At 32.9% G+C, this 13,290-nt stretch overlaps 1 protein-coding gene and 1 non-coding gene across 2 annotated transcripts; one reads left to right on the top strand and one right to left on the bottom strand.

Moving 5' to 3' along the window:
• Positions 1–2,926: 2,926 nt before the first annotated feature.
• TRNAA-AGC (transfer RNA alanine (anticodon AGC)) lies at positions 2,927–2,999 on the top strand. The gene has a single exon. It is a non-coding gene; the product is annotated as a tRNA-Ala (tRNA).
• A 1,085-nt stretch (positions 3,000–4,084) lies between these two features.
• On the bottom strand, positions 4,085–7,255 carry LOC132628362 (photosynthetic NDH subunit of lumenal location 3, chloroplastic). Its single transcript, XM_060344150.1, has 3 exons — positions 6,906–7,255; positions 5,060–5,346; positions 4,085–4,289 (listed from the first exon to the last, which is right to left on the bottom strand). The coding sequence occupies exons 1-3, from the start codon at positions 7,177–7,179 to the stop codon at positions 4,191–4,193; spliced, it is 660 nt and encodes a 219-aa protein (XP_060200133.1). The 5' UTR covers positions 7,180–7,255; the 3' UTR covers positions 4,085–4,190.
• Positions 7,256–13,290: the final 6,035 nt, after the last annotated feature.

The raw sequence follows: 13,290 nt of genomic DNA, 5'->3' as shown, positions 1-13,290 counted from the left end.
AATATTCTACATGGCAAATTTAAAACACAAGATTCAAAGGACATTTTAGTACATTACATACATCATAAATTTATGACCACGAGATTTAAAAGTCTCATTTTATTCCTTAAAATTTGTGCCCAATTAAAATAAAACACTTAAAATGGGTCGGAGGGAGTAATTTTTACATATTTTTGTTCACTCCATTTCCCTTTTCCCGTTTTTCTTCTATACAACTGGTAATTGAGTTTAATATTTTCACACCACTATTTATGGTTTCATCTTATTTAAGTGATACTCCCTCCGTTCCATTTTACTTGTCGTTCTTAGTAAAAATAAATAATTCAAAATAGTTGTTATCTTAGAAAATTAAAACATAGCTAACTATTAAGTTCCACTTTTATCCTTGCGCAATAAATGTCGAGAGAGATTAATGTGGCAAAAAAAGAAGAGTAGTATTAATGAGATCAAACAAGAAATAAGGATTAGTTAGTCAAATTACCCTTTAGTTAACGTTTTCTTAAAGAATGTGAAAAAACATGACAAATAAAATGAACCGGAGAAGTATTCAAATGAAGTTTTTTTTTCCCCAATTTTAGACGGATCTCAACCACGATGAATTCAAGAAGACTTGAGTCTCTGAATTCTATAATAACGTTTTTCTTGTTCACTTGTTTGTGAGTTTATTGGACTCGACTAATTTATATTCGTATCAAATAGGATTATTGAAAATATAAAATACTTCATGTCAAAAAAATCTTCATTCTCTTTAAACTTCATATGTTTAAATTTTAACCAAGTGAGGAAGAATTTCAACTATCCCATACACTTTTGATGATTCTTACAATGATTAGACCATACAAAATCTTTCCTTTACTTTTAAATTTGATGCTACTTTTTTTACTGTGTTTTATTTTATTTTTCTTTGTGAGGGGTAAGATCCAGAGTGGACAGTAAAAGTAGTAAAAGGAGAAACCATTTGTTTGCCCTTTTCATTTGCTTTTTCTTCTTTATTATGGCAAAGGAAGTAAAATGGTAAGTGTAAAAGACTAGTTATATTTTAAATCAATAGTGTCAAAGCTGAGGGAAACAAGCACTAGTCTTAAATCTTAATTCTTAAGTGGTTGTTATCCTTATCTAGTATAATTTAAAGGGAATGATAATTCCAAAATTAAGTGGTTGTTATCCTTATCTAGGGATATATTTTTCTCAGTAAGGATAACTTGTGAAATGTTATGGGGCTCATGTAAGTTCCTATTTTGCACAATAACAGCAATATTTCTTCTTCCTTTTTGTCCTCTATGGCCACATCATATTATTTAACTTTCTGTTTTTTAGTGTTTGAAGAATGTTTATTGAATTATATTTTAAAGGCGTATGGATGGATGTAGACGGCAAGTTTGTCTGCTTTTAACTTTAAATACATCCCTCTTTTCGAGGGCCAAAGTGTATAGATACTCAATTTTGGAATTATCATTCCCTTTTAAATTATACTATTTATAATGCGTAAAATAATTTAATCACTTCGCAATAATTTTACGTGATGCTGAAATAAGATTATTAGACAGATACAATTGAAGTTTAATCTTTTGTTTTTGCAAGTTAGACACATACGATAAAGTTTAGTCTTTTTTGCTTGAACTTTAGCCATATTTGACTAAAGTTAATCTACCTGATGCACATACAGAGATATTTAACTACTTTGTTTGAACTTCAAGCAAAAATATCTGAACTTTAATCATATGTGCTAACTTCATACCGTCTATCTAAAGTTATTTTAAAATGAGTGGACATATAAATTTTTAAATTATTTAAATACATATTAAATATCAGCATCCGAATAAAATACAAGAAATTTTAATAGCTCAATTAGTTGGCTACTTGAACTTTTACCTTATTGATGAGCGTTACGTAATCCTTCTCCAACCCCACCTTTTTTTTTTACTTTTTTTTAAAGTATCCAAATAGAACACGCGTTAATCAGTACAATATTTGGCCTTTTGCATGAAGCCAGCTTTTAGCAGTGTTTCATAAACCAAGCCTTGCAAAAGTTGAAAGGCAGTCACATGTGCTATGTTTTCAATACTGACGAATTTAGAATTAAAGTCAATAAAATATCCCTTTTTTTGTCAGAATAATAAAATGCTGCAATATAGATTTAAAGCCGTATTGCAAGTGAAATATTGCCTACATATAAATCCCTTCCACAATATGTTTTAAGTACTAGTGAGGTATTATTGTTTTCACCTTAAGAAAAATTGACACTTGCCAAAATTATCGAGTGCATGAACAAAATTTTTTTTATTAATGCATTGTACCTACTCCTTTGAAAGTGGCTTTTTGTATTCAATAAGAGTGGATTCCAACTGCAAAAGGCCACAATCATAAAATACTGCACACCTGTCATTTCTCCATTTTAAGTTCAAACTTATAATTATTCCACTAGTGATGACACCTTTTAAAGAAAAACAAAAGAAAAAAGTAGGTGTCCCCAACATGAGTTACTTGGACTAATTTCATATATAGTTGTTTAATTGCATTTATATCAGAAAAAACAAAGTCATCATCATATTTTATTATACGTGGTTCAATGATCATTTGTGAAGAAGAACCAAAACAGAATGGTTACGTCTACTCAAAATTAAGAAGGAATGTTGCCTACTACTAAAATCCTCCTCCGAAGGATGGTGAGGGTATATATTGAAAAGAGCTGCCGAGAATGCTAATTAATCTTGTCATGGGAATACAAGTGGGATGCTACTTCAACAACTCACCTTAAGTAATATTCACTTGATACCACATAAAAAATGAAAAATTATTTCTTGACCCAGTTTATAAGGGGAAAAAAAAACATAGTGTACCACGTGGTGAAAGACATTGCTTATTAGGTTGAATTGGGAGATGAATTGACGTATTTAATGATATTCACGTGCAGAAAATAACAAATGGGGATGTAGCTCAGATGGTAGAGCGCTCGCTTAGCATGCGAGAGGTACGGGGATCGATACCCCGCATCTCCATTTTCTTTTGGGAAAATAACACTCTATGTTTATTTGCAGAAAATATTTATCCGAAATGACCCTTATATACATTATTATACATTTTTATACAAGGTTTATACGTCATTCACAATAAGTGTATAATGTTGTTATCTGGAGAAAATATTTATCCGAAATGGCCCTTATATATACATTATTATACACTTTTATACAAGGTTTATACGTCATCCACAATAAGTGTATAATGTTGTTATATATCATGTGTATAAACACAATTGCAAAAAAAAAAAGTTGGCTATGCGGATGTAAATTAAAAATCTGGCTACGTGGATGTAATGTTTTTTGCTGGATTGTATATTGTTGAAATTATCCTTTTCTTTTTGCTCATTCTTTTTCTCAGAATGCTATTCTGATTACCTGAAGTTGGAGTGAAAGTGCAAAACCAAAGGACAACTTTTGACTTCAGCAATTGGCAATGATGAGTCAAGAATAACAATATCAAGAACTTCTATACATTCAATCTATCTTAAATCAACTAGAAGCTTTTCACTTTTCATGCATTTTGGACTAAACAGTTATTCTGATTTGTTAGATTTATGTTTTACCGGATATATCTTCTGTGTTGATCAGATCTATTGGAAAAAAAGTCGAACAAATTTCTCTTTGAGGAGTCATTCTTATTCGCTTTAAGAGTTTCGTGTGAAGGAGAGTCTTGGACCAACTGTAAATTTATCTCTGTGACCTATAAGTCACATGTTCGAGACGAGGAATCAACCTTGGGGTGCGGCCCTTCCCCCATTCCTGATATCTTGCGTGTTCGCGGGATACTTTATGCACAGGGGTGTCTTTTTTTTAAGAGTTACGTGTTTTAATGAGATGAAGACGTTCATTTGACAGCTGCTGCATTTTGGCATTGCCATTTTGATTGCCTTTTTGTTTACAAGAATTCTGATTTTAATGTGACTATAGATACCATCTTCATGTGTAGAGTACAGAGCAACAAGTACAAAGTGTGCTCAACTTCTCCCACTTTTGTAAGATAGATCTTCAGTGATGCCGTGAAATCAATTGAATTTCCAACACAGTGTTCATTGACAGTTCCAGAATTTACTTGAAATATTTGTCTTGCTGTAAGCAAATTTACTACTTCCATATGCTTCAATTGGTTTGAGAATATCAGTATGACAAACAGAATCTAAACATGTGTTGTGTTTATGCCATTCTGTCCATGACTTCTTGGAGAATGGTAGTTGTTTCTTGATAACATGACTGTGTTTGAGGCAGGTTCTTTTGCTTCACAGCATCTTCAAGCTGCATTAAAATGGAACAAAGCACAAAGGGTTACCAAAAAGTTGTTATTGCTACATACATCATCAGGCCTATGTTGTTCAAACTCCTCAAATTAAAAAATACTGTCGGTCCTTGGGTGTGTGTCGGATCCTCCAAAAGCTATGCATTTCTGGAGGATCTGATATGGGTGTGGCAACATTTTTGGAGGGCCGGACCAACATAATGTTAGGCCTATGCTTCCCGGACTCTTCAAAAATATTGCCGCCTGCACGGGGTGTGTGTGGAATCCTCCAAAAGCTATGCATTTTTTGAGGACCGACACGGGCACAACAACATTTTGGGGGCCCACCAACATAATATTAGACCTACGTTGCTCAGACTCTTAAAAAATGTCGTTGGCCGCCAAGTCTTGTTGGGTCGTCCAAAAGCTATGCATTTTCGGAAGATCCGACACGGGCGCGAAATTGGAGGTCCGACGACCAACATAAGATCAAGCCTATGTTGCTCGGACTCTTTGAAACTACTGCAATCAGCAGGGTATGTGTCGGATCCTCCAAAGCAATGCATATGTTGGACGATGATCCAAGTGCGACAACATTTTTGGAGGGTCTAACCAACATAATATCACGCCTATGTTACTCGGACTCTTCAAAAATATTGTCGGCCACTGGCGTGTATCGGATCCTCCAAAAACTACACATTTTTGGAGGACACAACACAGACGTATTTTTGGAGGGTCCGACCAACATAAACATCAGGCAAACGAAGATCAACAGATGAATCGAATCTACCTTCTCAACGTTGTCGAATAATCGATTGGCAAGATCAGTCAAAGGTTGCTTATCATTCTCTTGTGCAGCTGTGATAACTTCATCAAAATCATAGTACATGAAAGTAGACTTAATCCTCAGATACTTCCTCACATAATTCCAGGCATCTGATCCAATCAAATCCCCCAATGCTAATAGATCAAATGCATATCTCTTCAGCCTATGAATTCTCCCTTTTGTTCCAATGTTAGCAATGTACATTCCTTTTTTGAGAAATGATCTTGTACCTGTCTCCTTGTTTATAATGTCTACATCAAAGATTGCAACTTTTTCAACATATATGTAAAGCAGAGTCATATTATGAACATATGACTCGATTCTTGATATGCAAAGAGTTAAGGTTCAACTTTTGAATATCATACGAGAAGGGGAAAATGGTCAAGTTTGGCAAATTGAGCAACTCTAACCTCCGTTAAACTTTTGATTGTTAGGAAAAAATCTATATTAAAGATTAAAAACTTCTTCAAACATATGAAACTAGAACCTTTAACAAAACAAATATTCAAAACTAAAGTCAAAATTATGAACAGACAAACTCGATTACTGACCTCTTATTATATGCAAAAAGTAATGACTCGAGTTATCAATATTCCAAGGAAAAAGGGTCAAATTTCCCTCGAAGAGCTCGAAATTAAGCTAACTCTAGCTTCCGTTAAACTTTTGGTCTAATATTACCCCGTTAGTAAGAAAAAGTCTCATTTTTACCTAACATAACTCTGACCTTAGGCCATTTTAAACCATAGTAAAAATTTGAGGGGTAAATTTGGACCCTTTTTCTCGACTAATTTGGACACATGGAGTCCATCCATTCCACGCTTGAACACTGTTAGTGACAAAAACACATACGAGACGATTTGCTGACTGCAAAGATACGAATAGACCAAAAGTATACTGAAGATCGAAATTCAACCATTTCGGCTATTACATGCAAATTTGGACCCTTTCCCCTATAACATTCGAAATTAGGTAACTTTGACGTCCGTTAAACATCTACTCTACGAAGAAAAAAAAATCTCATTTAAATATGGACGTTTTTACTCGAATAATTTGAAGACGTAGGGTCCACCCATTCACGCAAGAACTCTATTAGGCCCCGTTTGGACATGGTTTGAAACCTGGTTTCAAGCCATGGTTTCAAACCATGTTTGGACATACAATTTGGATATTTTAAGTTGTATTTTCTCTTATAGACATAAAAACCCCACAAATTGTGAAAACTATCAAAACATTCTCAATTCTTATACAATCTTACCAAATGAGCAAATCATAGTTTATAACAAAATTAGTACACTACTAGAAGGCTTTTCTAAAAAATGCAACATCAATTAATCAAACTTTACTTCAATAAAATCGAAAATTTAACATGAATAGTAATGTAACTATTATTTAATATAATCTTCTCACATAAATTAAAGGTTGGTAGACATAAATAAAGGTTGGTGGAAGTTAATGAGATCAGTAAATGATTGATGGGGGTAATTGTTAAAAATATTTACCAACTTATGGGTCTTTTTTTACAAAATATGAACTTATGAGTTAAATTTTGTATTTAAAAAAAGTTAAAACCATGGTTTCAAACCCAAACCATGCTTTTTTGGATGATTTGGGTTCAAACCATGGTTTCAAACCACAGACTGAAAATTGATGGCCAAACGCTGGTTTGAAACCATGGTTTCAAAATTGATGGCCAAACGCCTACTTAATGACAAGACAAATACGAGATGATTTACTAGCGGCAAATGTACGAATGAACCAAAAGTGTAACGAACCGGGAAAACTGCGTTCTAATGATGTAAAGAAGGCTTACTGGTGGATACTGAAGGGACTCGTAATGGACCAGTGATAAAAAATCCATTATTATCTTCAGCAAGAGAATTTTCAATGCCTGAATTTGCAAATAAAGCAATTGTAGCTAGGCCTAATGCTAGTCTTCTTGTAGTCCTTGCTGGTAAATTTTCTTGAATTTCTTCAGTTTTTTGGCTAACTGTTTTTGCCTTTTTCTGAAAATTTTGAACACCATGAATCTTGGGAATGAGTGAAAGAGCTTCAAATATAATGTTCAAATTTGTTGTGTTAGCCATAATTTGGTGTTGAACTAAGAAGAAAAGTGACAGGCCATTTTTGCACGTCTTTTTGTTATATCTGTTTGATGAGTGTTGTGATGACTATTGGCCACTAGAAGGATATCTCAATTAAGGGCAAGTTTGTAATTCTATCTTTTTCTTTTTCTATTTTTCCCTGAGTTTATATATTCCCTTCGTCCAGGAGCAGCTAGAGACAAAGGTACATGTTCGGTTGTATTGAGATGAAGGTACATGTTGGTCAAAATGTGAATGCCTTAAGAAATTTATTTAATATGTATAAATTATTAATTTAAAAATCAGTATATTAAAAGGGCTAGCATTTTGAACTGATCATAAGCTTCAAATTTTGATTGTTTCTGCCCTCGTCCTAAAATTCTGTGAAAGAGTAAAAATGAAAGAGTATCACATGAATTGAATAGCGAAGAAAGTAGGATTTCAGTTACATACATTGAATAGTGTTAAGATCTTTTAACACTATCCGTCAATTTTAAGTTGTGGTAGCAAGTTAGTCACCATTTTAAATGGACTACACATTAATGTTTTTCAAGGTATTTACCTGTGATTACTTTATAAGTAACCTCATTTTGCAAATCAAGAGATTTATTCCGTGAAAAAGTGTAAAGATTTTTTATATCATGAATAAATTTTAACTTGTGATTGTAGGGTAATTACCGTAAAGCTTGGAATGAGCACAAATGACTAATAGTCTGTTTGGTCAAGCTTCTAAAATCAGTTTATTTTAAAAAATATTTTTCAAAAAATTACTTTTAGTAAAAAGTTGTTTGTGTTTGACCAATTAATTTGAAAAACACTTTTGAGCCGCAATTAGTGTTTGACCAAACTTTTAAACAGTGCTTCTAAGTATATTTTTCTCAAAAGTGCTTCTGGGAAAAGCTATTTTTTTTAGCTCCTGAAAAACAGCTTCTGCTACTCCCTAAAAGCTTGGCCAAACACCTCACTTTTTTTTTTAATTTTAAAATAAGCTCTTTTTGAAAAAAAAAAAAAAAAGTAAACACTTTTAAAGAATATTAAGCTTCATCAAACAGACTATAAGTAAAAGCATCTGAATTGCAAATATATGGGCTAAATCCAATGGGTTTCACTTGTAGGCCCAAATTTACATTTCGGAACCGAAATTCAAATACTTTCCGGCGATTTTACGGATGTAAGTAAACCCTAAGGGGTCGTTTGGTTAAAAAACAAATTATGCTGGGATAAGTTATGCTGGGATTAATTACGTTGGGATAAATTATGCTGGGATTAGTTATTCTGGAGTTATTTTTATTGACTGTTTGATATGTTGGACTAAAAATACTATACATTGGATAATTTCTAAAAAGAAGAGGTTTCTTCCTTATCCCGAGATAACTATAAGTTATCCCAGTACTATTTTTACTCCTAGGATAACTTATCCCATGATTACTAACCAAACAAGGGATAAGAAATTGCTAAATTCTTATCCCATGACTATTTATGTTTATCCTTCGTACCAAACGACCCCTTAAATCCCTTATTCAAATGCTTCCCCTTAAATCCCTTATTCAAATGCTTTGTTTCACATACAGAAAAGTTAAAATTCGATTTCATACATAAAATTAACCAATTGAAAGAGTTAATGTTTCACAATTAGTTGTTTAAATTAGATAGAAATGATGTCAAATGATTAAGCTTTGTAGCAAAAGACATTGAATTAGGATGGAAATTTTGATGATTATTGAGATTTACTATTATGAATGAATTCTGTTACCATCTTAAAAACAAAAAAGAGTGAATGAATAAGCTTTGAAGCAAAAGACTTAAGGGGTCGTTTGGTAGCTAGTTAGGATTATGCAGGTACTAGTGAATTTATCCGCATTTCGCGCAGACGTTAAAGCAAATTAAACTCCTAGTATTTTATTCCAAAGATATCTCGTGCATGTGGAACCCACACCCACGCCCTTCTTGTGTCGAAACAAATGCCACAACAATTATGAAGAGTTTGTGCAATATAGGTAATTATAACCTGTCTTATTCTTTCCAGCTTAGTTTTGTGCATGTTGCTTGTCCTGTTGGTGCGACACAAAATTGGTGCTTGTTCCTGCTATAATGTCGTGCGAATGAGTAGCTGAAGAAAGTCAGCTTGTTATTGTGTTGTAAAACACACATAATTCTTGGAAAAGATGGATTCTACTTCCAAGAACTCTCCCTTTTGCTTAAAATGACCTTGGGATGTCCAGAACCAAAACCCAAATAACCCTTTGCCGTGTACCTTTGAAACTCCTTTTCTATTCAAACTATTTTGGGTTGCTTTTCTCTATGATAGTTGGATATTGTATTTCCTAATTCAGATATGTCATTGAGGTTGTTTGTGTCTATCATGATTTAAAGAATCTTTCTGTTACTTTTTGCTTGAATGATAGTACAGTTCTTGATCCCTTTAGATGATTATGAATAGTTTATTCTATTAAAGAAATGTTACATTTGAACTGGACATTTCTTCCTTTACATTTTGGTTTCAAAGTTAGAAAATTCTCATGGTAGATAATTTAGAGTTCTTTTGTGTTGCAGCAGTGTAAAACTAATATTGGATTGAGAAACATCCTATGCTCAATCCAAAAGGAGAAATAAGGCCGGTGGCCGAGTTTATTGAAGTATGAAGAGAAACCCGTTCCATACCTCAAGGTCGATTGGAACAATGGTGTGATGAAAATGATGAAGAATATTGTGAGTTGGCTGCATATCACTTGCTTCCTTAAATTTAAATTAATTTTATGACTATCTTTCCATTAATTTGAGGGGAAAAAAAAGGATTAGACAAAGTATTTTAGTGAATCCTAATGCTGGTAAGCCTCACTCCTGTTTTTCTGTTGAATCTTCCTTTATTTATAATTCAATTTACCCCTTCATCATCATTCAATAAGCAAAAAACAAATCAATATTCATGTGTTGTCAACTCAATAAGAACGGGGAGACGCCGCTCCTAATCAACCTAAAGTTCTACAATCCACTCGCCACTACAATACAACGCCTAACAAGGCGGTCACTGACAGCGGCACCGTCAGATATCCACCCACTCCGCCTAACTCCGCTGCCACCACTCCACCCACTTTACCTAATGCCACTCCTTCTCCAGCAAATGGCTGCACATTTCTCCGTGTCATTCTTTACATAATTTTCAAGTTTCTTGAGGAGGATTGAAGAAAGACGCATGCTGGAGAGAAAAGAAGAAATTAACACTTGTAAATTTTCATTTTTTTTAAAAAAATTGGATGAACAGTATTCTTGTGTGGATAAATAAAAGGGAAATACTGGTTGAGAAATTCATTCAATCTTGTAAAGAAACAACATTCTTGTCAATTCATTCTCGGAGAAAATCAAAATTTGAAAGGACAACTGGAGAAAAACAATGCTAGACGGCCAGTGTTTGTAGAGGACATGATAAGTCAATTCATGTCCTTTACAGACAAGACTTTGATATTTTTTGACAGTATCAGACTTGTTTTTTTTTTCGGTCTACGGGTAAAAGGAGGACAAATTGTCTAGCTAAATGGAATTTGTTCAATGCTGGAGTGGCTACACTACCTGCAGTGTTAGTTGAGGGAAGAATCTGGGTGAATGGTTTGAGGCGTGGTCAGATTCAGGATGGTTCTGAGAATGCGTAGTTTGAAACATTTCCCAATATCTTTAGTGTTAATCTCTGTTTTGTTTCTGAGAATGTGTAGTTACAAACATTTCCAAATATCCTTAGTGTTAATCTCTCTTAGTTCGTTTAAAAAATAAAAAATAAAAACAATAAAAAAAAACATTCTTGTGTGGATAAATAAAAGGGAAATAGTAATGACAAAAAATAAATAAAAAATCTACTCCATCTCCATCCTTCCCTTTTTTATGATTTGTAGTAAGCGTTAAGTGCAGATGAAATATTAACAATATATTATATTTTCTTTTTCTTTCTAGTAGATTTCTGTCAACGATCAGGACACCATTTTTAATTATATGTAGAAATGTGCATATTAGTACATCAAGTCTATTGATGGCTTCAATTTTCATGGTTTATTTGGCAAAACTTTTGTGAAGCTAAAAATGTTTTTTTTTCCAAAACAAATGCTTTTTCTAATAAGAAATAGTTAAAATCATATTTCTTTTCAAATAATATTAATTGTAAATAAGTTTTTATATGCTTTTTATTTTTTTATTTTTTTATAATTGATGCTTAAAAGTATTTTTTGAAAAAATGACCAAACACAAATTATTTGTTATTACTAACAAAAATGCTTTTCAAATGATTTAACCAAACACAAATTACAAAAGCCTCATATAAGCTCGTGATCTTACCTAGGTTAAGAGCTTTGATCCAGTTGGAGTCTTACTTATATTAGAAGACTTGTCTAGATTCGAGGTGTAGATCAGATCATATGTCTAGATTATACATTATTTGCTAGAATATTTTTCTTTTATCTTTATTATTGTATAACATTTTATAGAATTTCATATTAAATTGGTGTCTTAGAGGCTACAATTTTTTTTATTACTATTGATTGTTATTATCATTGTTGTTGTTAATTCCATCTTAAAGTGCAGGACTGCTAATGCCGACAAATTCAATTTGTATCAAATGTTATAGAAAAATTTAGACCTTTTCTAATTTAAACTCATTTAATAATTACTTCTTATTAGCATCTTTAAAAAATCATTTTAAGATTAAAACCTTGATTTTCCTAGACACGAAAGTAGGGAAGTAAATAGGGCAGGACAAACCTTAATCCGCTAAAGTTCTAACGCTCCTGCCTTGCTCCATTAATTTTTTGGCCAATTTAAGCTTTGCCCTGGCCAAGCCCTGCGCCCCCTATTTACTTTAAAATATACTTTATAAAATTATTATTTTATAACTCAAATTGTAATATTTTTTTATATAGCGCATAGGTGAAAACTTTAATTTTGAAGCATGAGATTTTCTTAAGATGTGCATGAATAGTTGCAGGCACTCAAAGACAAGTTGAACAATAAGCACAAAAGGACCAAGTACAAATTTGTGAAGAAACTCCATGATTTACCGTTCAAATGGGCTGATCTTTATTTTTTTTCCCCTTCAAATGAGCTTGTCTTTAATTTTTGCCCTTCAAAATCGAAGTTATGCTTAGCCGGGCATAAATTCTTTAAGGTATCTGACATAATTTGTGAGATATTATGAAGTTGTATTTTATGATTAAAAAAATAAAAGAAACATAAACCTGATTATATTATTCCAATATTATTTTGATGATAGAAATACCGTATAACAAATATTTATGAGGATATGCATGATTACAATTAAATAATACTCTTCCGTCCCAAAGAGATTGACACTTTTCGCATTTCGAGAGTCAAACGAGGTGTCCTATGACTGCAATTTTTCATCTGTCTCTTGAATATTTTAAATTATTAATTATGGTGACTCATAGTACTTTTTACGTGATTTCCAAATATGCAAATTTTATTTTGAAATTTTTAAAGGATTCTATGTTCAAACATACGATCAAAATTAAGAAGTTTGATTATGGAAAAGTGAAAAGTGTCAATCTCTTACAATGGTGGAGAAGACCAGCAACTACGCTGACGAAGATGGTGTATTCAAATTTCAATGTCATGCCTTCTTTTATCTGCTGGCAGCCATGGAAAGCGAAGAAATAAAATTGAACATGGAGAGTGGAAGAGTTTTACAGCAGTTAAACATGGTATTTTAAACAAAGACAAATGGGAGAAGCAGTTCTATAGAAACAAACTACATGCATAAGCAATTATGTATGCTTTACATGTGTTGTTGCGCTTAAGACAAACTTTTGTTTAAGGCCTAATTTTTGCTCGAATAGGCTTAATTTTGGGCAAAAGTTTGCCTTAAGGCCTAATTTTGCTACAAACCTCTGTCTTGCAAATTTTTTTTTGACTGAGCCAGAGTTTGAATCCAGAACCTCGAGGTATTAGGAGAAGGCTAAAAATTAAAGACCAACAATTTGAGGGCCAAAAATTAAAGACCGGTGCCTTTGAAGGTCAATCGTGCAAATGACCCTATCCTATCCGAATTGCTATGGACTAAGCCCAATGGGTTACACAACAGGCCCAAAAATCTTCTAGAAACGGACCATATATATA

The sequence above is a fragment of the Lycium barbarum genome, chromosome 1 (genome assembly GCF_019175385.1).
Source record: "Lycium barbarum isolate Lr01 chromosome 1, ASM1917538v2, whole genome shotgun sequence".
NCBI lineage: Eukaryota > Viridiplantae > Streptophyta > Magnoliopsida > Solanales > Solanaceae > Lycium > Lycium barbarum.
This window is presented reverse-complemented; position numbering and strand designations above follow the sequence as displayed.

Bases quoted from the DNA above. Each gene is read 5' to 3' on its own strand.
- LOC132628362 (XM_060344150.1), bottom strand. From the start codon at position 7,179: ATGGCTAACACAACAAATTTGAACATTATATTTGAAGCTCTTTCACTC. The intron at 5,347-6,905 runs GTAAGCCTTCTT...TCTTTGATGTAG, and splicing joins AGTCCCTTCAGTATCCACCA to ACATTATAAACAAGGAGACA. The intron at 4,290-5,059 runs GTAGATTCGATT...ATTTTAATGCAG, and splicing joins TATTCGACAACGTTGAGAAG to CTTGAAGATGCTGTGAAGCA.